This window comes from Colletotrichum orchidophilum (genome assembly GCF_001831195.1).
Source record: "Colletotrichum orchidophilum strain IMI 309357 chromosome Unknown Scaffold_19.1, whole genome shotgun sequence".
Taxonomy (NCBI): domain Eukaryota; kingdom Fungi; phylum Ascomycota; class Sordariomycetes; order Glomerellales; family Glomerellaceae; genus Colletotrichum; species Colletotrichum orchidophilum.
In genome coordinates this window covers 285,578-309,725 of record NW_019172975.1, presented here as the reverse complement: position 1 = coordinate 309,725, position 24,148 = coordinate 285,578, and the positions used below count along the sequence as shown (strand labels likewise).

General features: G+C 54.0%; 6 protein-coding genes across 6 annotated transcripts; 4 read left to right on the top strand and 2 right to left on the bottom strand.

Moving 5' to 3' along the window:
• Window positions 1-2,160: 2,160 nt before the first annotated feature.
• Window positions 2,161-3,542, top strand: CORC01_03247 (uncharacterized protein; the record flags this gene model as incomplete). The annotated part of the gene is made up of 6 exons (XM_022614897.1): window positions 2,161-2,243; window positions 2,734-2,790; window positions 2,859-2,958; window positions 3,011-3,231; window positions 3,341-3,414; window positions 3,490-3,542. The coding sequence occupies 6 exons, from the start codon at window positions 2,161-2,163 to the stop codon at window positions 3,540-3,542; spliced, it is 588 nt and encodes a 195-aa protein (XP_022478633.1).
• Window positions 3,543-6,407: 2,865 nt separating this feature from the next.
• On the top strand, window positions 6,408-7,790 carry CORC01_03246 (uncharacterized protein; the record flags this gene model as incomplete). The annotated part of the gene is made up of 5 exons (XM_022614896.1): window positions 6,408-6,416; window positions 6,554-6,907; window positions 7,014-7,289; window positions 7,348-7,484; window positions 7,547-7,790. 5 exons carry the CDS (start codon window positions 6,408-6,410, stop codon window positions 7,788-7,790), a joined length of 1,020 nt encoding a protein of 339 aa, XP_022478632.1.
• Window positions 7,791-8,735: 945 nt separating this feature from the next.
• Window positions 8,736-9,803, top strand: CORC01_03245 (eukaryotic ribosomal protein L18; the record flags this gene model as incomplete). Its single annotated transcript, XM_022614895.1, has 4 exons — window positions 8,736-8,739; window positions 9,093-9,197; window positions 9,279-9,643; window positions 9,726-9,803. 4 exons carry the CDS (start codon window positions 8,736-8,738, stop codon window positions 9,801-9,803), a joined length of 552 nt encoding a protein of 183 aa, XP_022478631.1.
• A 3,416-nt stretch (window positions 9,804-13,219) lies between these two features.
• Window positions 13,220-14,862, bottom strand: CORC01_03244 (isocitrate dehydrogenase subunit 2; the record flags this gene model as incomplete). Its single annotated transcript, XM_022614894.1, has 4 exons — window positions 13,220-14,011; window positions 14,066-14,275; window positions 14,574-14,633; window positions 14,776-14,862. The coding sequence occupies 4 exons, from the start codon at window positions 14,860-14,862 to the stop codon at window positions 13,220-13,222; spliced, it is 1,149 nt and encodes a 382-aa protein (XP_022478630.1).
• Window positions 14,863-16,127: 1,265 nt separating this feature from the next.
• CORC01_03243 (exocyst complex component Sec5) lies at window positions 16,128-19,389 on the top strand (the record flags this gene model as incomplete). Its single annotated transcript, XM_022614893.1, has 3 exons — window positions 16,128-16,467; window positions 16,522-18,617; window positions 18,673-19,389. The coding sequence occupies 3 exons, from the start codon at window positions 16,128-16,130 to the stop codon at window positions 19,387-19,389; spliced, it is 3,153 nt and encodes a 1,050-aa protein (XP_022478629.1).
• Window positions 19,390-20,314: 925 nt separating this feature from the next.
• CORC01_03242 (uncharacterized protein) lies at window positions 20,315-22,922 on the bottom strand (the record flags this gene model as incomplete). The annotated part of the gene is made up of 3 exons (XM_022614892.1): window positions 20,315-20,604; window positions 20,678-22,252; window positions 22,421-22,922. The coding sequence occupies 3 exons, from the start codon at window positions 22,920-22,922 to the stop codon at window positions 20,315-20,317; spliced, it is 2,367 nt and encodes a 788-aa protein (XP_022478628.1).
• Between the last annotated feature and the right edge of the window lie 1,226 nt (window positions 22,923-24,148).

Here is a 24,148-nt window from a genome sequence, read left to right as displayed (position 1 = left end):
AGCAACAATTGTTGCTTCCTCCCTGGGATAGCGTCGCAATTCAATACAGGAGTGCTGGTTGTTTATAAGTGTTGACAGCAACGCGGCCCGAGGTCGATGTATCGACGCAACCGAGGACCCAACAACCTCGAAGCTAGTCCACTCGTGCAATCGGGATGCGAGAACGAGCACTGGGCAGTACAGTACAGGGGAATTGTAGTAATGACTCGGCACGAGTACGAGAGTACGAGCTGTTTCCACAATGTGTGGTTGAAGAAAAAAGGGTTCCAAATGATGCAGATGAGAGTAAACTTAAGAAGAGATGAAACATGAGCACGAGTAGGGAGGCGAGTTGGCTTGCAATGATATAAGAACAGCTTCTACGGGACTGCCGGACTCAGAGGGCAGTCAGGACGGGTCGTAAACGCCTTTGCCGTCCTACGAATCCATGGCTGACACAGGTACGAGAGAGATAATCTGAGATTGCTAGACAAAGGCGTTGGCGGGAGGCTCAATTTCGGCCGAGGTTTCCGGAGGGTTAATTGCACTCATCTCACGTATCGCACGCATCGCACGCATCGTACCATAACTTTGCGGCTCGCGCATGGTACGATGAGCAATAGCCCGACCCGAGGATTGTAAAGTTTCCGTTGGCACTACACTGCTCCCGCTTATCCCGCTCAAGGACGGGGAGCCTGGAGTCCAGGAGGCGACATCATGTGGGTGGTGCAGGTGGGCTCCGATAAAGTCAGGTAAAGTATAATAAAAGAAGATGACGAGAAAAAAGGACAGAGAGAGGGAGCGTGGGTAAAGACGGACTGGAATGGTGGCCCTTGCTACTCGGAATACAGGCGACCCCAGTTGGTAATTTGGTCGTTCCGATCGAGAGTTTTCGAGAAAACGACCCCCGTCCAGTATTGCATAACACGTGAAAAGGGAGAACACACAGGTGACAGAAGTCGTGTGCTACGGTAAGACATCAGTCTCCTCGAATGTCTCTGGTTGTTGCCTCGATTGTCTTGCTCAGCCAGGTAGATGCCGGCGAAGAAGTCCCATCTTCTTATTCGGTCTCTGACGCCTTTGTATAGGTGGAATACGCGAATAGCAAGAAATGGGTGAAGGCGGGGGGAGTAAGACAGATAGAGAACTGGCTCCTAGTAAGGCATCTCGCATCCGAGGAGGAAATACATATGTGGCTCAGAATATGAAGTGGGATGCGGTGCCGTCTCTCTTTTTCGCGTTTCTCTGACAGGAAGCTGTCGCAAGGTGTGGCCGGAAGCGGAGACACGTACTCGCATCCGGGCACAGGCCGACTTCCCCCGTCGGTGCGCTGTCTGATCTTTGTTGTCCTGAAGAGGGAGAAACACGTGGTGTTGATTTCTGTGTTCCGGTCACGGTCTGGTTGTTGGCCTGCTGAACAGGCGGATAGTTTGCAGGGGAATTACAAAGTACGAAGGAGCTTCGGCATTTTTCGGTGAGCGTGTTCGGTCACCTTGGATTGTTTGCAAAAATAGGACTCCTGTCCTGTTCTGCAATGACATCACTAGCTCCCCGAATGGGCCGGGTAGGTGCCTGACCTCTCTGCCTTTGGTTAGCCGGGCAGGTGCCGTGCTGCTTGCTGCTTGCTGCTTATGAAACAGTGTCGCAGTGGACGGGACGCACCTGCCAGCTCCGCGCGTTTCGACCTCCACTGGCCTTCTGGAAGGTACGCAGTTGACTGTGGAGGGGAGCGACGGCCTGGAGGTGGCAGGCAAAGAGGCCACAGCGGTGACAGCTCCGTTTAAAAAACACTGGATGCGACCCGCTTTACGTAAGCTTCGCTCTCAATTTCCAGCCTCCAAGCGCCGTGTCAAACGAACAACCTGACGACGTCCTTCCACGGAGGTGCCCTGGTCCACCGGTACGTACCCGAGCTCGCTCCCGTAACCAAAATCTTTTTGTTGCGCCAGGGCCGATCCAAGCAACCTCTCGTTTCCTCTCTTCTTCTTCCGACCGTGCCATTTCCATCATCACCAAACCACCACGCGCATCCCGATTTCTTCCCTCCTTGTCCCCGTCACGAGGCTCTGCTCCATCAGGCCCCCGTCCATCGCTTCATCTCCATTGCGAGATACACACTTGCCTCTTCTCCTTCCATTCCATTTCATTGAGTCCCTTTCAGCCAAGTCAATCACCAACATCATGTCGCGCGGTGGCACCACCCTGTACGTGACTGGCTTCAGCCACGGCACTCGCGCCCGAGACCTCGCCTACGAATTCGAACGGTATGTCAACTGAAAATCAGAAAATTCCACGTCGATGCCTCCGTCCGTCCTGTTTTCCTCCCGGCACGCGAGAGCCTTCCGAGATTTCCGATATTCCATCTCCTTCCCTCGCTGCTCCCCGCCCACGCCTCCGTCCACGTCTACGTCTCCGTATTCGTCCTCCGCCCGTCCTCCCGCTCTCGCACTCGCTGCTTCCACCTCACGCATCAATACAATATGCCTCCCTCGCCCGTCCTCCGTTTCCGTCCTCGTCCTCGTCCTCGTCCTCCGTCCCCCATCGATGCGTCCTCTCGTTCGCTCGGGCTGCCTCCTCCCAACCCACCGCCCGTTGGCCGCGCCGCTGTGGCCTGCCAACACTCCGTGGCACACCGAACACAATACAGCTAGCTGCCTTGTGCTGCGCCGACGACGGCCCGCGTTTCGTCTCGAATGGAGCAAACGAAGAATCTCATGTATGTATCGACGTGCTGACATTCTGACTCGAATATAGCTATGGACACCTTGTCCGATGCGACATCCCCGCTCCTCGCTCGGCATCCAGCAGACTGTGCGTTCTCCGTCCGAAGCTCTCCAGCTTCCCATTCACAGCCGACCAAACTGCTAACACCATGCCAGGTTTGCCTTTGTCGAGTACGAGGATCGTCGCGATGCTGACGATGCTTACCATGAGATGCATAACAAGCGCATTGGACGTGACGACATCTTGAAGATCGAGGTAAGACGGCACAGGACGGAGTTTCTGGGGAATGTTTGCTGATGTGCTTCAGTGGGCTCGCACCCCTCCTTCCGCCTCATGGCGCTTCGACTCTGGTCGTGATCGTGAGCGCGCTCCGCGCCGCTCTTCTCCCCGTCGCGGCCGCTCGCCCTCCCCTCGCCGCAGCACTCGCGACTACTCCCCCAGAAAGGACGATCGCCGGGACCGCGACCGCGACTATGACCGCGGCGACCGACGCGATACCCGCGACCGTTCCCGCAGCCCTGACCGACGGTGTGTTGACTCTCCTAGAAAAGACTCTCCCAAAGACTCTCCCAAAGATTCTCCCAAAGACTCTCCAAGAAAGGCCGAATTTGAGCTAGTGATCCTGACTGGCCAGAAGTGATCGAGACGCCAAGGATGACCGCGACGACCGGGAACCTCGTGAGAACGGTACCAACGGTGACGATAGAAAGGGTACGTAGAACGGCGAATAGACGTGCGGTAGGCGGCACGACGGCAAAAGTTTGGCTAACATTACTTTCCCCACAGCACTGGACAGCCCTCCCCCTGCCCATGACGACCTGGACGTTGCTGCGGAGTGATAAGTATACCTGGCAATTTCTCTTGTCGGGTTGTGCGCGGCTGTGCCAAAAGTTTTTCTGATTTCTCACCCGGTTCTCCTCTCTCTCACACCATCTGAATCCTGGATCTGTAAAGTGTCCTCACCTTCTGGGAGATTTTTAGTCTCGATGCGACCGATCCGGCTTCTTCGAGCTCAGCACACGACACCCGGGCTGCCCGATATTGGCAGCATCCGAGTTACTAGACATACCTATCCAAGACTCGATAATCGGCGGGACATCCGTTTCGGAAACGAATGCGAAACGACACGAGGTTTTTGGCGAGGCGGCCTTTTGAAAGCATTACTCCCATAGTAGTTTAGAAATTGAAATGTAGGTTTTTACAGAAGCTTGCAAATGTGGTCCAATGGCGTGATTGTTTGAGGCTCATTGGCATATTCGAGCTTCAGGGTGTAGATGGGTTGACCACCTGAGGATGGCAATCGTGACCACCAATACAAGAATGAAACCAGACCTTGGAGCAGCACTCGCTGACGTCGTCCACGTGTTGAGGGTGGCTTCAGCTGCTGCTGCCCTCTTGAAGCAACTTGATGAAAGACGGGGTGCGTGAGCCAAGTAAATCGAGAGGCACACGGTGGTCCCAGCAAGATATTGAGTAGCTCTGGGCCAATCCCCGGCTGTCAGGTGCCGAGGGTTTTGCTCCTCGTATCGAAAGACGAGAACTGGCAGAAGCTGGAAAGAGATCAACTTGATTATGAGCACCATTAGCAGAAAATACCAGGTACAGGGCACTGAATGTCCGGCGGAGATTATTAAAAGTGGGCTTCTAGGAACGCAAGATCAAAATACTGAGGTGTCATCGGGCAGTGATTATGTACTGAGCCATCCTGATTAGGTGCGTGGGAGGTTTTCGCGGTAGCGGGTGCGCTTGTCAATTGTTTGCTGGAGAAACGTCGATATCGTAAACGTTGTGTGATGCGGGGAAAGATGGAGGAGGGCGGGGTGATCTCCGAAGACTAGGGTTAGCATGGTACGCAGTTTGTCGTTGATAGGGAGGATCCGGAGAGTCGGGGTGCCGAAGGGAGGGTTTCTCGGTAAACTCGCGCCGATGTGACCCGGACGCCGCCGAGATGGAGGGGGAAAAGACGGAGGCAAGACCAGACCTGACTGTCGGGATTGGCAGGACTTGGTTGGGATACTTTGTCCAGGCAGGATTGGCGGTGTTGAGGGATGAGTGAGAGAAAGAGAAGAGGACGGGAAGGTTGTACATGTTCGTGTGGTTTGGGTGAAATGTGATGCGGCTATATCTATGATAGTATTCTCGGTATGAGATTGGATCTTTTCCTCGGTATCAGGACTGTCACTGTGGTCATCTCCCGTCTTGCGAGCCCGTTTTCTTTTTTCCATGACGAAGCTGGGTTCCCCGTTTTCCCCCAGATTGTCGTCAAGGGAGTGGAGCTCAAGGTGAGGACAGCAACAAGGCCGGAGACGGAGAGCACTCCATCCACTCATCCAGTTAGAGAGAGGAAGGTTGGGAATGCAACAAGAGGAGAGGAGAGGAGGCCGTCGACTGAAATCGAGTTGCATGTTTCGGTACCTGACATCATTTCCGGTATCATCTTGATGGATGGTATCAGCGATAAAGGGTGGTACGCCGTGGTTGGTTTCCAGTGTTGTCAGAAGCATCCGCTTGTCGGGGGAAAGTAAAGGTACCGGGCCAGAGGTACACGTTCTGAGGTTCCTCAGATGTGGCTGTGACCAATGGACAGTTTCCGTCCCCAGAGCCGAGCCAGGCGGGAAGCTGGCAGGTGAGCCACAGCCGCTCTGGGGGCAGGGGGGCCTTCTAAGGTACTCTCTGTGCTCTCGTCATCTCCAGCTTTTGGTCAGGTTGAAGTGTGGTACTTCGTCATAAGTACCTCAAGTACCTCACGTACCTTACCCCCCCGAGGTTCCAGCGGTCACTGCTTCCGCCTGGGAGGCCTGGGAGGGAGCTGAAATTCAATCTGCGTCGTTGGCATCTGGTCGTTGCGTCTGCCCCTTCACAACTAGCTAATTCGTTCCTCGCGGCCTCTTTCTCCCACCTCACGCCTCGACAACCTACCACCACATTCAACGGCCAAGGGTCTAGGCGCAAAAGCTCCAAGCTCGACGAGCTTTCTCTCTGGACTTTGCGCGCCTTGTCAATTCCGCCCCCCTCCCCATTCGTCTCGTCGCTTTCCCCCGTCGACCGAAACGACTTCGTCCCACGGCAACACCTCCAATCCTCGACCTCGACCTCGACCTCTACCCTTCCCGATCAAGGGTTTCTCGCAGGCGTACCCCTCGAAACGACCCTCATCTCTTCGTACCAAAACACCAATTCGTCGAGAACTCGTTAGCCTTCACCAGTCGAGCCTTCCTCTGCCATACCCTCTTCGTCGTTGTCAGCATAGCCGCGGCACATGGGAAATACCCTCGTCGAAAACCATCGACCCAAAAAAACCCGCGATACACACGACCACCTTCCAGCCGCACCAGCTCGCGGCCACGAGACTCCTTTGACGCTCAGAAACCTCACGTTTATATCGACCGCCCACTCGACTATGCCTCCGTCGTCGTTCCCATTCATCTTTTAGACTATCTGAATCTTTTTTCTTTGGACTTTTTTGCGTCGTTCTTTTTCCAAGCATCTTTCCCCCCTTCAGCGCTCCGTCGCCTTCCCAAAAAGTCGCAAAACTTTTTGAATACCGCGAATCTTCCCATATCCCACCCTCAACAGCCTTAAATGCAAGCACAGTCATAGCAATAAGGTGGCTTCGGAGGTTCAGCAGTGTGGTCGTCAGTCACGAGTCTTGCGCTTGCAACAACACACGCATCCGCACTGCTCCTTGACCAGAGTCTGAAGTCATGTCGCCTGTAAGTGCACACACTCGCTCCTGCTGCATTTCCCACCACCCTTCGTACCCTGCTCTATCGCTTTGCTCCGCTCGGCGTCTCGGAAATTTGTCCCTACAGGAAATCAACGTTTGCTGATACCCAGTCTGCACTTGCAGTCTCCCAATGGCGCGGCTGTCCCTGCGGCTGTGGCTCCGGGCCCAGCTCCGGCCCCGGTCAAGTACCTCTACCTTCGTGATACAGTTTCCCAGCCTGTTGTCGCCGCCTTCTGCGCCGGCGGTGTGGCTGGTGCTGTCTCTCGAACTGTCGTCTCGCCTCTTGAGCGACTCAAGATCCTGTTCCAGGTCCAGAGCGTTGGACGAGATGCCTACAAGCTGTCTGTAGGCCAAGGTCTGGCTAAGATGTGGAGAGAGGAAGGTTGGAGAGGCTTCATGGCAGGTAATGGCACCAACTGTGTGCGCATTGTGCCGTACTCTGCTGTTCAATTCGGCAGCTACAACTTTTACAAGCGGGTGAGTTACATTGGCCTTTGACCACCTTGTGCTGGGACTGGTTGTGAAGAGTGGCTTGGATGAGAGCGTTTGGAAAGTACCAAGACTAATGTGATACAACTCACAGAGCTTCTTTGAGAAGACACCTGGTGCAGACCTCTCTCCTCTTGCACGTCTGACGTGCGGTGGTTTCGCCGGCATCACCTCCGTCTTCTGCACATACCCCCTTGACATTGTTCGCACCCGACTGTCTATCCAGACTGCCTCCTTTGCAGAGCTGGGTCCCAGAGCTGAGAAACTGCCGGGCATGTGGTCTGTCATGGCCACAATGTACAAGACGGAGGGTGGTTTCTCTGCCCTGTACCGAGGCATCGTCCCCACTGTCGCCGGTGTTGCACCCTATGTATGTGGTTCTCTCGAGTTGGATCGACTTGGCGCTTGACTCTAATTTGGCAAACCAGGTTGGCCTCAATTTTATGGTCTACGAATATGTCCGCAAGTATCTGACCCCCGAGGGTGACAAGAATCCCAGCGCCGTTAGGAAGCTGCTTGCCGGAGCCATCTCTGGAGCTGTCGCTCAGACCTGCACCTATCCCTTGTGAGTTGGTTCAGTGGAAATGAGGCGCTCTCCCATATGTTCCTTCTACTAACAAGAGGTAGCGACGTCCTTCGCCGAAGATTCCAGATTAACACCATGACGGGCATGGGCTACCAGTACAAGTCGATAACTGATGCTGTCCGAGTCATCATTGCCCAAGAGGGTATCAAGGGCATGTACAAGGGCATCGTCCCTAACCTCCTCAAGGTTGCGCCGAGCATGGCATCCAGCTGGCTCAGCTTTGAGCTATCGCGCGACTTCTTGGTCTCTCTAAAGCCTGATGGTGACGGTGAGACTGCTCTCTGAGACGAGATGCAGCTAGTACTATTTTAACAGTGCCGGCTGGGCTCAATCAAGACGCCTTTTCGGTACAAGGATTCCAAAGAACCTCAGGATTGAGGATGGGGATGCCTTTATTAGACGGTGGCTGGCATAACAGTCGCATTGAGGCAGAGAGACTGCCTCGCCCAGGGTTGTACTTTTCCAACCTGGCATTCAACCACCAGTGTTTTGATAATGTATTACAACAAGACTAGCTCGAGTACCCCAAGACAGGCGGGGGATATCACAGGTTTTGCCTGGATTGCATCATGGAAAGGTGAAACTGGGCACTGCTCTCCCTAAAGGATGAGTGTACAAGAACCAAATAGGTAGATCAAGCATTAGCTCGAAACATGACATGGATTGAGCTCATAAGAGTGTATGCTTTCATGTTGTTGATGCCGTTTCTGTGAAGGGCCTTGACTGTTCTTCTTCTCATTGCCTCTGCGCTATTTCAGCTCGGAAGCCGAAAGTAAGAGCCTCCGGTCGACCCTTGATGGCTTCCTATTCGTCACGTTGTAAAGAATGTTTCCAAACACCCCCTTTCTAATCCGCGTCACCTTGACAAATCTGACCTTGACAGAGAAAGCATCTCACCGAGACTGACCGAAAAGGCAGGGGTTCTTCTCGCCCCGCTCCTCCCTGCAGGCAGACTTTACAGAGTGGGGCCTTCTTGGGTCCACGGTCCACCGGTCAGCAAATGTTTAGATCCCCATCCGAGACGGACCCACCGGAAAATTTATTGATCCACTCGGCCTTGATTGCAGTTGCCCTAAAGCCCACACAGCCCGATTTTTCCGCCTGGCGAGGAGCGTAATTCTAGTGTGGCCGGGCGGAAATCTTTTGAAAGTTTTCCTTTCCCACCGACGACGACAACATCACGGCCACCCATTTGACTCAAATCGCCAACTCCGGGAGTCTTTCGACAAAATGGGTACGTAGGAATTTTCCATTCCAAGCCTTTACATGCGAGTGGAATTGTGCAACGTGCGGTCCTTTGCATCTCTCTGTTTATTGTCTTCTCCGTCGTCGGAAAAGACTTGCGACACCAAGAGAGAAATGAACTGGATTTGCCGTTGCCATTCTGCGAACTAGGCGCGGCGGAAAGAAAAGGAATCCTCTCCTCCCATTGGATGATGCCATCGTCTCTTCTCCTGCGCTCTGCGGGGAGAGAAAAAGATTCGACTAGAGCTCTTCGTGGTTGACGGATGATGGACTTTTCCCGCCTCCATTCAGAGCATGTTTGAACCAAAGGCTGACGATTGGGCTCTTCACCCCCGTTTATAGGTATCGATCTCGACCGCCACCACGTGCGCAGCACGCACCGCAAGGCTCCCAAGAGCGACAATGTGTACCTCAAGCTTCTCGTGAAGCTGTACCGCTTCTTGACCCGTACGTCTACCCGAGCCGCCATCGACGGATCCCATGTGGTTCGACACCCGAAAGACGACATGCTAATCTTTTGACAAATAGGTCGCACCGACTCCAACTTCAACAAGGTCATCCTGCGCCGTCTCTTCATGTCGCGCATCAACCGCCCCCCCGTCTCCATCTCCCGCATTGTCGGCAACCTCGACAAGGAGGACAAGCGCACCGTCGTCATCGTCGGCACCGTCACTGACGACAACCGTCTCCTGACCGTCCCCAAGCTGACCGTCGCTGCCCTGCGCTTCACCGCCACCGCCCGCGCTCGCATTGTCGCTGCCGGCGGAGAGGCCATCACCCTCGACCAGCTTGCCCTCCGCGCCCCCACCGGCGGCAACACCCTGCTGCTCCGCGGACCCAAGAACTCCCGTGAGGCCGTCAAGCACTTCGGCTTCGGTCCCCACAAGCACAAGGTACGATCTCTCTCGATTCGCCGCAACCCCGGTTCAGAGTCAGGGAAGAAAATCACAAGAATAGCACTGACACCCTCTGCAGAAGCCCTACGTCGAGTCCAAGGGCCGCAAGTTCGAGAAGGCCCGTGGTCGCAGAAGGTCCCGCGGTTTCAAGGTCTAAGCGATGGTGGGAACTTTTCATCTCTCCATCATTGCCGGGATCTTTCTCACTCTGGGGTTTGGTCGTGCGTGATATGGTCGCGCTGGTGGACAAAACACGCCATTATAAGGCTATGGTATGCCGGTGTGGGCGGGGGGTTGAGATATACCCCCCCTTTCGTCGTGCTTTACAGGGAAATTCTTTCTGCATGGTATGGCGTGTTTAGGTATCCAAAAAAAGAATTGACGACTACGAACTCTAATGGCGTCGAATGGCATTTCTTGGGCTGGTTTTTTAACACTTTACATTGCTGTACATGCCCCTTTCCTGTGACTCGCGCATGTGATAGGTCATCGAACAAGACCCTCGACATTCATCTTGGACAAGATCACCCAAACTGCCTTGGCTTAGGGAGGATGACGAAGCACAATTCCTCCATCACAACAGACCCATCCCGCTCCTTGCCACTACAGACTGGTTCTGCCTAAATCGGCAAAAGAGCCATCCCATCGTTCACCCAGGCTCCATTTCATCATCGTCTCCAACAACCGGGCAAAATCCCTGACTGACTCGACCGATGATGGCCAAGCCAACTCCCGTCTGCTCAGATATGTCGCAATCACAAGCGTAGGATGTCCAGTACAAAAGGGAGAGAAAAAAAAGACACATACCTTTCTCAACCACGGCAGGAAACAGCCTCGAACATGAGGGGCAGAGATTGTCGGGGATGCTTGAGAAAGCCCTCCCCAGGCCGACATGACTTGAGGTAGCAAGCCACGCCGCGCTTTTCCCGCCTGAAGCGATGAGGCAAAGATTGACCTTTGCAAACCCCACGTCTTGGGCGCCGCGATGCGGAGGCATCTTTAGCCCTTTCTTCCCCTCCCCATCTTCCTCTCGCCTCTTCGCGGCGATCCTCCACGCGTGCAGAAATCTCGTCAGTCCCAGCCCGATCAGAGACATCTGAGTACGCACAGCTCTTATCTATCGAAGTGGGAAAGAGCATCCTTTTCGAAATTGACACTGAGACGAAGGGATGGTGCTCGCCAATGTAGTAATTGAGAAATGTATGACCTTCGGACTCCTGGGTGGCCTCATCGTCAACCCCAAGCATATCAGAGCCACTTCGCCGATATTTACTCCCCAATTGACTTACACTTGCCATTTAACACCGCTTAAAAGCAGATCGATTTCGGGGATTATGTCTTGGGGTGCGTCTCTAATCTTAACCCTGGCATGTAGGAAACTCCTCGCCCAAGATGACGATTTCTCACGTTTGATCCTCTACCGGCAGCATTGATTTCAGCTGATCTGGGCCAAGATGATGTTGCATCACTTCCCGGCGAGGAACTCCTGGTGTAACTCCGTGTCCTCTTTGGTGATTTTCTAGCGCATGCTGTACAGCTTATGGCGCCGCCTTGGGGGAATTTGAGGGTATACACTAGAGCAGCTCACTATGATCATCCTTGGGTTATACGGACGGTGGTCGTTGGAAGAGGACTTCCATTCCATATTCTACATCCATGAATAATGCAAGAAGAAGATTCGTCATGGGCTTGTCTAGTCTTACAAAGTAAGATAATTATATGGGTTGGTCAATCAAATTTTCTTGTAAACTATGCTCGTTCCAAGTCCCCGTTGCCTTTGTTGATGAATCAGGTACCCTAAATAGATGTGATTCCTAGATCCATGAGATTGTTCCATCCCGCGGCGAATTCCGGAGTTCATGGTTGCTCATCCTGGCAATATAGATCCCAACATTGAAAACTGTTGATAGATTCCGATCCGCCTCTACCAAGGATGTACTGATCGCTCCATGACTCCGTCCCAGTAACGCTCTCCGCCCCTTAATCAACTCGCATTGGGCCAAAGCAGGGAAAGAACTTGGCAAAGTCTTGACTTTTAGAACTAGACCATGTCCCCGCAAGACCAACAGTCACAAAGTCCTCACCGCATACCCCCAACTCGTGGGATACAAATATGAAGGGGGTACTCGACCGACGCCGGGCAGTCTTGCCCAAATCCTACTGGTTGTGTGCAAATTGGACGATGTAGGTAGTTTATTCGGAGCCACGACAAGGCTATGGTCTATCAAAGACGAAGAACGGGAGAGCCAGAACCGTAGCGCTTGACCGGCTGACCTCCTTTTCTCTTCTTCTGGCATCGATGGAGGAAATTAACCATTCATTACGGGAAAGAAGATTGCACCTAAATCTGTCGCCGGCTCGCAATTCGTTTGGATCGGGGCGTTCAACACCGGGAGCTACTATTTCCTCCTCGGGATATGGTTGTTCTTTTTATGGCAAATTGACGATAGACATGGACCGTTATTCTTGGGCGTGACCCATTGCTTCCAATAACGGGGGGCAGAACACAGGCCAACCAAGGTGGGGGCGAGAACGCAGTGCCCCCCTCTTGCTAAAGTATTTACTCACAAAAGCAAGGGAAATCGATGCTAGCCAAGAGCTCATCGCAGGCACCAACCCCGAAGCCTCCAGTCCCAAGAGCATAGGAGACTCGCCCTGCTTCCTCCCCCGATTATCGAGGCCGCAGCACTTCCACCTTTGACGCTTACGCTCAGTCATATGTGTTGCCGCATGTCACTAATCTTCGTCAACCTCGTCACAGCTGGACCAAACGTTTGGGTCCTGTTAACAACCATTCCCAGTCCTCGTGGTCTAGTTCCAACATTCACACCTTCCGTCATCGCCTCGGTCCCATTCGACGGCGCAGAACTGTCCCTGAATTGGTCCCGTATCATAGGGGAGATTGAGCTTCATGGTGACGGTGGGGATTTCCGTGATGTTCTGGTACGATGATGTGAATTGAGGGTCGGTTCAAGTCGTCTTGGTTCAATGATGATACGCAGTGCCTTTATATCTTGGCTATGTTAAATAGAAACTGAGCACGGAAATGGTTGATGGTTAGTTTTTCAGCTACTTTATGTGATAAATTTGAGTAAGGATCGTAAAATATTAATAAATGCCTCCTCTTGAAAAGGTGCATTTACCACCACCCACAACTAACAAAAATGCTTCAAGTATGTTTTAGTCGGGCCTACCACCGGCTGACATGGCGTCCTGTTCGTGCCCAGACCTGTCATTGACTCTCGGACCTCGACGTCCGTTCAACACATCAAGATGCTGTAGTCTGGTTTTCGGATCTTTACTAAAGTGTCTTGCATGCTCTTATTGGTTCACTAGTACTAATTTCGTCCGTGCATAAGCAAGAGGAATGTTGTGTCCCAAGCCAGTCAATGAACTACAATCGTTGCCGCCGCCATTGTGTTGCCAGTCACTCACACAGCCCTATGCGAACCACACCAATGGAAAAAACACCAGATTTTTGGAGCTCATGAACTCATTGAACGACTATGGCTAACGTAAAGGAAATAAGGTAATATCCGTTTGTCTAAGATCGTACAGTCTACAGGTCGGTATCTACAACTTGGAAATGATGGCGCCGGCAAACTCGCCAGTCTTGGCCTTGCCGCCCAGGTCGCCGGTGAGGGCCTTTCCTTCCGCGAGGGTATCAAAAGCGGCCTTTTCAATTCTGTCGGCGTACTCGCCGAGGCTCATGTGTCTCAGCATCATCATGGAGCTGAGGAGCAGAGCGGTGGGGTTGGCCAGGCCCTTGCCGGCAATGTCGGGGGCGGAGCCGTGGACGGCCTCGAAGATGGAGCACTCGTCACCAATGTTTCCAGAGGGGGTGAGGCCGAGACCGCCAATGAGACCGGCGCACATGTCGGAGAGAATGTCACCGTACAAGTTGGGCATGACGAGGACCTTGTCGTTGTAGGGGAGGGGGTCGGTGACCATCTTCAGGCAGGTGTTGTCGAGGAGCTCGGCGTCGAACTCAATCTCGGGGAAGTCCTTGGCGACGTCGCGGGCGGTCTTGAGGAAGAGACCGTCGGACATCTTCATGATGGTGGCCTTGTGGACAACGCGGACCTTCTTGCGGCCAATCTCCTGGGCCTGCTGGAAGGCGAAACGGAGGACGCGCTCGGAAGCCTCGCGGGTGATGAGCTTGATGGACTGGACGACGCCATCGACGACGACGTGCTCGATGCCAGAGTATTCACCCTCGGTGTTCTCGCGGATCAGGACGGTGTCGACGTTGTCGTAGGGGGTCTTGTAGCCGGCGACGGATCGGCAAGGACGGAGGTTGGCAAAAAGGTTGAAGGTGCGGCGGAGAGTCAGGTTGAGGGAGACGTGGCCCTTGCCAATGGGGGTCTACATGTTTAGGTTAGAATGGTGGGACAAAAGTTCATGGTCGGTCCAACGTACGGCCAGGGGGCCCTTGAGGGCAACCTTGTTGCGCTTGATGCTCTCGATGGCGGCATCGGGGATGGCGGTCTTGCCGTCCTTAATGATGGGGGTGACATCGACGGGCTCCCAGGTGACGGGGGCCTTGGCCGCGGCAAAGATGTCCTTGACGGCCTGGGAGATCTCGGGACCGATACCGTCACCCTCAATCAAGCTGACTGGGTAGTTGCCCTACAATATTGGTGGTTAGTCTTTTTCAAATCTTCTAGATGTCGCAGGTTTGAGCAGCGCCAATTGAGTGATTTTGGCCCGCGCAAAGGGCCGAGTCGGGACTCCATTGTTGCGAAAGTACCCGTCCTTCTTCACATGGACATATCCCCCGAATGACGTCTGCGTTGACGAGCAGTGAAAGCAGTCCAGTGTTGAGGTCGGGTGCGCCAGCAACAACAAAGCCGAGGTCCTGACTTTGCGCGTAAAATTTTATGGGGCGGGTAGTAACGGAGGAGGGAATGGGATTGGGACGGCATACGTTGGAGTCCTTGACACCGTGGAACTTGGCGACACGCTCGCTCGAGTAGAATCTGGAGTTCTATAAAGGTTGTTAGCTTCTGTTTCTACTTCAATGGCTGGCCTGCAGCTATGCGCAGCGAGGCTCTGCACGTGGGCATCGTCGACCGTCGACGGGTGGGCGGAATCGCGGGACGGCAAGGAGCAAGACGAATTGCGCGCACCTGGAACTGGGAAACGGCGGCGGCGCGGGGAGCAGCGCGCATGGCCTGCTGCCGGAGAGGCGCAGCGAAGGTACGGGCGGCCAGCATCGTGACTGATGTGTGAGGTAATACGGTCCTTGAGGAGTGAAGGATACGTAGAGACGGAGGAGTAGTGGCTGGTCGGGAGCAGGTTTCGTCGTTTATCGGGGGACGGGAATTTTAAGGTCGGGAGAAGGAAGTGTACGTAGCAGATACGCCAGCCGGGGTTGACAGGTGAGAAAATAACTCGCCGCTTTACTGGAAGAGTCTTGGCTCCGCTGGCATTGGGTAGTGGGCGTAGAAGGCGGGTTCGCTGCAGAATTAAATGATACCGGTACCAATGTACCTGGGTAGCACCAGGAATCAGCGAATTCACTTCTTGACAGATGCGAGTTTCAATACCGCCACCTCTCTCAAACTTGACGACCACAGACGCGGATTTGCAGAAACTGCCGTCAGTCAGTCCAAGTTGACGAAAAACTGGACTTCTGAGTGTCTGGGTCACAGCTGTGGACAGCCAGAAAGTGGCAATTGAATTGGGATTGCAAAGTCTATCTCTCAGAGGATTCTGTATTCTATCTTCATCTTCGTTTACATGAATTGAACACGGCGTTTCCTACAAGATGCCAACTATTTAGTCTTGCAACTCTACTTATCTTATATACTTGAATTGTCTTTATCCGAGGTCGAACATCCCGAAAGTGGGATCCCCAGTAAAGCGGCGCCCCGTCTTCACTGGGAAAAGAAAACATCCCGCGGGATTATCGATGACCGACCTCTAGCACCGACCAATGCCGAAGGTTCAGCCACAGCGCAAGCCGTTGATGTGGCTAGTGCAGACCCCTTCTTCTCCAATTTTCTTCGGGCGGCAGGAACGGAGATGGACTTTTCTGGCCGACCAAGGGTCAGCCCGCCTGACCGAGCTTACCTTCCAGAATCCAGGTACACCGACGGGTGTACTCGGTGTGCCATACCTTACCTTAAGACGGCGCTAAGTGGGCTGCACCGTTGTCACCAGGTGCCTAGGTAGCTGTACCACCTTGAACAGAACACAAACAGTTCACGCTTCCAGTCCAAAGAGTTGCTTCTTACTCCATCGCACTCACACAGTGCTCTTCGCGGCTCCGGGACTTGGTTGTTTTTGGTGTTGTGTGGCATTGTCAATCACTCATCTTTGGCCAATGGAATTCTTCGTCTTGTACCTTTGAAACGGCTACACGTATTGCAAGTAGCAAGCTCCCTCGCCGAGCCCCCAGCCGTTCCTCGGCCGGCTGGGACAACGATCGCTTCCCTCCCCCTTTGCCAACCACGAATCGAGATACCGAAACCCCATAATGTCATCAGACTACGAGAGAACGATCCTGGATTTTTATCAGCTTCCAAACCCGTACCCGGACGAATGGCCAGCCGAGAAGAACCACAGTGACGCATCCGACGATGAAGATGAGGCCAAGGACGAGAAGAAGGCGAAGCTGCAGCGCCGGAAATCGCGATACCAGGCGCTCGAGAGAGCCGTAAGCGATCGGCGCAGCATCATTCCCGGGGCTCAGTCGGACAAGGGAGGTGTCGCCAACATCGTCCAGCGCGACGAGCCCGATCCCTTGGGCACCACCGACAGCGTGGTTAGGACTCTCCGCCAGCTGGGAGTTCCCATTCAAGACGACCCGCGCTTGCGTACGTGGTACTCGACGCCGTTATGAGTACCAGATAAGACTGACGTGCATCCAGGGAACCGATTCCTCCTGTCCTCCACCACCTTCTCCCCCGCCTTGTTTCTGTCCCAGATGCACGCGACTGCCGACACCCAAAGCTTGCTGACCGGCCTGGACATGCTGTCCCAGTCAATTGATCAAAAATCCGCATCACTCAAGGTTCTGGTGGAAACCAACTTTGAGCGTTTCGTCAAGGCCAAGGCCACCATAGATAATGTGTACAAGGAGATGAAGTATCGCGGCGCTGAGCCGCCTCCGCCGCCAACGACGGGCCGTGCTCGAGCTCACTCCCGCCACGCCAGTCGAAGCAGCTTTCGGGGCAGCACCAGCGGCATGAACCTCGCCGCCTCCCTGGGATCCCCCACCTCGGACGCCCGCAAGAAGAACGCCTTGGTCAAGGAAAGTGAATATGGCGTCTCGGGAATCAAGGTACCGCTTCTGGACGTGTCCGCCAAAGCGGAAGATGTGTGGGGTCCGGCACTGGGAGGACGTGAGAAGGAGGAGAATCTCAAGATTATTTCGGCAAACCTGGACCAATTCAAGGAATATGTTGAGCTAAGCTCTGCAATCGCCGAGAGCATCAAACGAAGAGACTATGAGAGCCTTGTGGAGGAGTACAACAAGGCGCGCAAGTTCTCAGACGACGCAAAAGCACTGGCAGCCAACGTCTCTGCTGGCTCCTCGAGCGAAACAGACATTTATCATATCGTTTTGGCGGCACGCATATGGCACGATGTGGATGAGCAGATTCAGGCCTTCAAGCGGGATGTGTGGCGGAAGCTCGTCACGCTCCACGGCGTTTCCAAGGCCGACAACCTGGGCCAGCAAGACCAGCACATGGAGCTGATCAGTCTGCTCCTAGAGCTGGGCGTGGACGATAATCCAATTTGGGTCTGGCTGCTTAGTCGATACGACCACCTGAAGGGGAAGATTCAATCGACGTCAGACCGCTCCAAGGTCGAGGTGGAAGTGTTGCGGCGACGCCTGGCCAACGCTGACAAGCCCGGCCCCCACGCGGTTGCATCGCATCTACGGTCTCTGGGCCGTGCCACCGTGGAGAACAAGATAGCATCGGCCGACTCCGCCGACGTCATAGAGCTGTGGGAGAAGATGCTGGCTTTCTTGTCCAGTATCCTGTCCGCAAATGGTATTCTGGGAGAGGTGGTGGATTTCTGGCAGACGGTACAGGGCTTCCTGGACGGCAAAATCCAGCGCACGCTGCCTTTGGGTTACAATGGGGAGTCGCAGACCCATCACCAGCTGCCAGAGGAGCGCGCTGGGGACTTGCAAAAGGGCACGTTGGAGCTCGTTGACATGATCCGCGAGACCGTCTTTGCCTTTTTCGCAGGCCCACCACCCGAAGATATCTCCCTACTATTCTCGCCCCTCCCCTTGTCGCCCAAGAGCCCACCCTCTGCGGGAGCTGGAAACCTCACACCCACCGGACTTTTAGATCCTCGCCTCAATCTCGACCCCAACAATATTCCTCCCCCTTCGCCCAAGCGCGGCGAGACGTGGGAGAAGCTGGCCTTCTGGCCTCCGTGGTCAAACTCCGTCAGTGGTGTCCACTACCTCTCCAAGATGCTCGCCCTGGTGGGTTCAGGAGCGTCCGACTTGGCGAGCATCGGCCCGGTCGCCAATGGATCGGACGCCGGCGTCCTGGACAGGCTCAAGGCGCTCGTCAACATTTCCAGGGAGCGATGCGTCACTGCTCTTTGCGCAGCATGGAATAAGGACGCCGAGAATATCAAGTTCGTCGAGGACTGGTATCGGTCACCAGAACTCGGCGACCTCACCCGCATGCCCTCGAGCTTTTCCGCCTTTGAAGGTGCGTTGCTTACCGGCATGCAGAAGATTCTGTACATATCCGAAGCCATGTCCAAGCCTGGTGCGGGGGATATTGTCCTCCCACCGCCTAGTAAACTCTTGCAGATGGTCAGAAGCCAGTACGTCACGACGCTCTATAAGGCGTTGAGCGGCATGGTGGAGAACGCCGAGCGATCTGTCAAGAAGGCTGACGACGATTGGACGACGGAAATGGATGGAACCATTGTCGCCTCCGCCGCGCCCGCTCCCAGCGGCGGAAGAGCGACACTCGACGCGGGTGACAGGGTGAGTTTGATGGTGCATATGTTTTGAAAGACGCGTCTGCTGACACCAGATTTAGAATGTTCGCATGCTCCTCACCCTCAGCAACCTGCAGTCACTCCGAGCCAAGGTCGTCCCGAGTCTCAATTCGCAGTTTGAGAACGCGTTCTCGGTCAAGCTCAGCGACGAATCCAAAACGATCAAGGATGTTCTGGGCCAGATTGACGCTAGGCTCTTCCAATCTTACACCCGCCCATCCATCGACGAGTTGCGGAACATTGTCAGAGCCGGTGTTACCTCGCCCGATTGGATTCCCGAGACGGGCCAGAAACCGCGCGAAGCCAGGCCCTACGTCTACGAGGCTCTCCTCAGTCTTGTGCTCGTCCACACCCAAGTTTCCACCACGGCGCCGACGCTCATTTCGCAAGTGCTCTCGTATCTCCTCGAACAAACTAGCCGAGAGCTCCTCGAGGCGTTCCGCACGCGACAGAGGTATACGCTCGAGGCGCTGATGCAAGCTACCCTGGACGTCGAGTTCGTCGCCCAGACGCTCAGCCAGTACACCACCGACCGCGCCTCTGCACTCCAGAGCGAGATCTACCAGGAGCTCGACGGGCGCACGGACAACGACGCCCGCGCGCGCCTGCAGAGCGAGCTTCCTGAGATGAGGAGCGTGTTGAAGCGGTTGCGTGAGGCGAGCAAGAACGAGTTTACGTGCTTTAGGAAGATCAAGCGGCCCGGCGTGGGACCTACGAGGACTGGTACGGGAGATTCTGCGGCTAGTATCAAGGGCTAGTGGCCCCCTCCTCAATGCAGAATGAGGTAGTCGAGTCTTTGGGAATAATGAGCGTTGCAAGGCAGCCAAGGGATTTGGCTACGAAGGAGTAGAGTTATCGATTGGGTTGGGCGCGGCGTAGCAGGTCCTGGAGTAGTCATGGGGCTGAAGTTGCGTTTGGGGGAGAGAATCGCGTCTGCCACGTACGAGGCGCATGAGTGATGAAAATATTCAATGTCGGATAGCCCCATGTTTTTGCAATAACAAACAAGTTCACGTAAATGACAATGGTTCCGTGAGTTGTGAGAGTTTGACTTGAAGGGGGGGTATCTATCTACCTCGACGAATTCTAATTGAACCTTTTTCTTTGGAAAAACCCTTGGGATTCTATCTACCTAGGGGTGTTTGTGTCAAACCATCCATCCCATCTGTCTCAACGGAGAATCATGTTATGTACAGTGTGACTTTTTTGCTTTTCCTTTTTCCCAATTCCCAAAGTCTTCATTCAGTCCTGTGGTTTCCTTTTTTGGTATCCTTTTTTCTTCTTCTTTTTATGGGTTTGCCTTCTGTTTGCCCTTTTTTTTTTTTTTTTTTTTTTTTTTTTTTTTTTTTTTTCTTTTTTTTTTTTTTGTTTTTTTTTTTTTTTTTTTTTTTTTTTTTTTTTTTTTTTTTTTTGTTTTTTTTTTTTTTTTTTTTTTTTTTTTTTTTTTTTTTTTTGGGGATCTCCAACGGGAGGTAATAATAGTCGTACATCATTATTGCCTTTTTTTGTATTATCTCGGTGAGGTATCTTTCGTTCCAATCATTCATCGTGAATTGTGCGTGTGTGCGTGCGTGCGTACTTGCTTCTTCCATTCACATACACACACGCAGCATGCTGCCTTTGTCGTCATCACAGCAGCAGCCTTTAGTATCCAGTGTAGTAACGCCAGGACCAATCTCCAACCTAAGGTAGATCAGGCGGCATCGAATCTGTAGGAGTAGGGTCGGGAGAGGCTCCCGTCATGGTGGCGTCGGGAACAGGGGAATCCACAGCGGTTGAGGGGTGGTGCGGAGCATGAGGGTGAGGAGGAGGAGGCGTGCTGTGCCCGGAGCTGGATGCAGTAACGGCGTGATGGTGTCCGTGGTCGCCCTCCTTGGGTGGGAGCAGGACATGGCTGCAAAAGTGCAGTTCCAGAGAGCGTGATGTCTCGGGGCTGAAGGCGCAGTTTTCAAGCTTGCGTACAACGTCGTCGTCTGAGAGATGGAGTTAGTCAGCAACCTTTTTTTCCCCTTTCTTGAGAGGATAGATAGCTAGACACAAACTTACACTCAAGGTTCAAGGCCTGAAAGAACTCCGCCATCATGTCAAAGTCCGATTCGCCAAGGTCGACAACGCTCAGCCGGCCGTCGAGGGCTCGGAAGGTCTTGGGGTGGGACTTTCGAAGAGTGAGGAGCATCTTCAAGAGGTCGGCAATGTCCCGGCCCTGGTTGACGTACATGGTGGGAGGGCGGTCGAGGGGCCAGCGCTGACGAAAGTCGTCCATCTCCCATACCTTGAAGGTCCAGGTGGTCTTCTCGAGGCAGTGGAGGAGGATGAGGATGGAGAGGTAGACGTCAAAGTTGATCTTGGCCTTTCCGTTTTCCAGGCATCGCTGGAGCTCGCTGATGAGCTTGTTCGAGACGTTGTTGGCCTTGCGCTCCGTGGCGGCGGACAGTTGGAAGGTGATGAGGTTGTAAATGTCCTGGTCGTCGGTGCCGGCGAACTCTTCGGGGCCAATGGGTACAACGACGCCTTGGCGCTCTTCGGATATGCACCAGCCCCGCTCTCGATCGAGAATCTCAATGAGACCCCAGAGCTCAATGGCAAGCTTCAAGTTCTTGCCCGTTGTCTTGTTGTCGGGGAACTTTTGCGCCGCTTCCAAGACGACCTGCATAAAGTGGGAGGGTTCGCGTTGAATGAGTGTCGGTAGAATCAACTTTAGAAACTCCTCCATACGGGCAGGGAGGTCCTCCTTGTCCTGGTCGATCATGACAACCCGGAAGTCGCTCTTTACGTCTCCGCTCGTCTGCTCCTCCGTCTCCCCCTCGGTGACGGGAGGCTGCGGGCGAGGCGTGAGTAGGGCGGCGAGCGTCAGGCTCGGGCTGTCTTCCCACAACGAGACAACGAGGGAGGTGCCGTTGGAGAGCAACTGGTACTTCTGTCTGGCATGCTTGACCCTAGTCTGCGCCAGGACTACTATCAAAGCGGCCGAGTATAGGGTGAGCTCTTGGTTGAGACGGGTGCGAACGCAAGGGTAGGTCCAGTGACGCGGGCCTTGGATCTTTCGGCATTGGTCGCAGGGGTCGTTGGTGCCGCAGGTCTTGCGGAGAATACGGCATCGTATGCAAGCACCCTTTTTGCGAGCGGCCTGGACCTCCTTGCGCCGGAGCGGGTTGTACGCCTTGCGCTTGTGCTCACTCTGCGTTCCGTTGCCGATTGGCATCCTGGTGCCGCCTCTGTTGGGAGGAGGGACGATCGGGGCCACGTGAGTGGTCACTGTGGGGATGTGGTTCGTAGTCATGTAAGTCATCTCACCCCAGGGCTGTTGAGGTTGTTGCTGAGATTGCTGAGGTAGAGTCGGTCCGGAAAGGGTTTCGACAGGGACAATGACATCTGCCTTGAGTGCCTCGTCTGTTTCCATCACAGGACTGACGACTTGAGGCAGATCGTTGTGCTCAGCGGCAGCCAACTGAGGGTCCATTAGGGAATGGGTGAGGCGGGCAGTTGCTGCGGCTGCGACCGTAAGATCCGATGAATCCAAAGGCGGATCGTTTGGATGCTGAGTGGCAGCCTGCAGGTGTTCCATCTTCTCCTCCGTTGTGAGGAAACTGAGAGGGTTGGTGCTGTCATTCGAGGTGGACTCTGCTGGAAGGTAAGCAACAACTCATCAGAGTTTTGGATTTTGAGTCGGAATGAAAAGAGATGAGAAATCAATAAACGCTCCTGCCTCGAGCGAAATATTATTTGATGGAAAGGAAAGCCCCAAAGAACAACGGTTGAAAAAAAAAAAAAAAAATAAGTCAAACGTACCCTTTCGCTCACGACCAGGCCGATTCTCATAACTGCACGGCGGGTTCTCGAGGGTGAATTGCTCTTGGACTTCAAAGCCGATTCCGAGTTGTCGAGCAGCGGACTCGGATCGGTCGCGACCTAATGCTGAAGGCGCACCCATCTCATTCTCTCCGACTTGCCGCGAGGCTTCTGCGAGGGTTCGAAGCGCAGACCAGTTCTCAGGTGCTTCGGGTGCGACCTCGGCAACGGCAACGTCGAGCTGGTTGAGTGGGAGATTCATTGATCGCGGGGCTGACGAGCCGGAGTGCAGTCCGGCGAAACCGAGTGCGGCGTTGATGCGTTCTTCAGGCGTAATGGCTGGACATTTCTCTGTGATGTGCTTGTGCAGGACTTCACCTCGGCCTTTGGGGAAGTTTTCACCACACAGTTTGCAGGTGTGAGGATATCGGTTGCTGGAATCCGGGAGTTTGGGACCCCTCGTGAAGTATTCCCCAACCACGGGGTTTGGTTTTCGGCCCATGGTGACGTATATTCTGCCGGTGGTCCAGGCCAAACAATTCGAGGGCTGCTATTTTAGAGCCAAACTTGTTTCGTTGACCTCCAAAGGCTCGATACTCGAGATACAGCCCACCGCAGAGTGGTGGTGACCGCCCAAGAAATTCTGCCCTCGAGGTCGATATGTAGGAATTGCCGGCGGATCAGCAATCTGGGAATCCGAGAAGATTGACGGTTTGATCCGAAGCAGGTCAGAGACACCACTGGCCAAAAAATGCCTCGCCAGGCTTTTACCAGCGGGCGACAATGAACAATTACCTGGACTGGACCGGCGCAAAGCGATGCGATTCACAGATTCTGCCACGGCTCACCGACGTTGGAATCGACAAAATTCTCACACCGCTTCCCATGTCGGATAAATTTCGTGGTGGGGCCGAGCAGATCTTTTTGGTCACGTGGTGACCCACCTTGATCGGAAACCGCTCTGTGATCTCGATGTCCGTGACTTAATTAGACCCCAACTGTTTTGTGCGGGTGGAATATGCATGCCATGCTCCCGGCTTTGACTCTTCGAACCGGAAAGCTGCAATGTCGTGAGTATGCAACTAAGAGTACACTGTCATTTCGCAGCGTTGACTACTGAGACTGGGTGAGCACGTGAGGTAGTCTCAGGTCTCGACTCGCATTTTTGCACTGTTGATGGGGCTCTCTGGTTACCTGCAACGTCGAAAGCGAATGAAGCAAGTGATGTGCACCTAGAAGAGTAGCAAATACGAATGACGCACAGCTTCAACTTCAAGTTCAGCAGGAGGATGCAACGATGTGCCACACGTGCATTGGCGAGATTATCTAATAGGTGTTTTCTTACCGCCAAATCTCCTCCTGCATCGTGCAGCAGCAGCAGCCCCCTCGCAAATTGTAGAGCGTCAAGAGGAAATTTCGAGATTCCAAGGAACGCTGGCGAAGGCTGCCCAGAATCTCAAGAGACTTTCAGCAACAGATCATCATCGGCCTCTGCCTACCGTTAGTGTGTGGTCAAGAGGCAGTGGCTCGTGTTTAATTGTTCCTGGAAAAGGTGAGGGAGGGGCAGCTCGGTCGGGGGTACTTCTCGGGGGGGGCCGCGAATAAGTGGGTAACCCCGGCACGGGGCCGAATCAAACGACACGACTGAGTGTCCCGAGTTTGTGTCCTTTGGTCGCCATCTCACAAACAAGAATGCGCCGCATGCGCTAGTGTCCCTTCGCCTTAGTT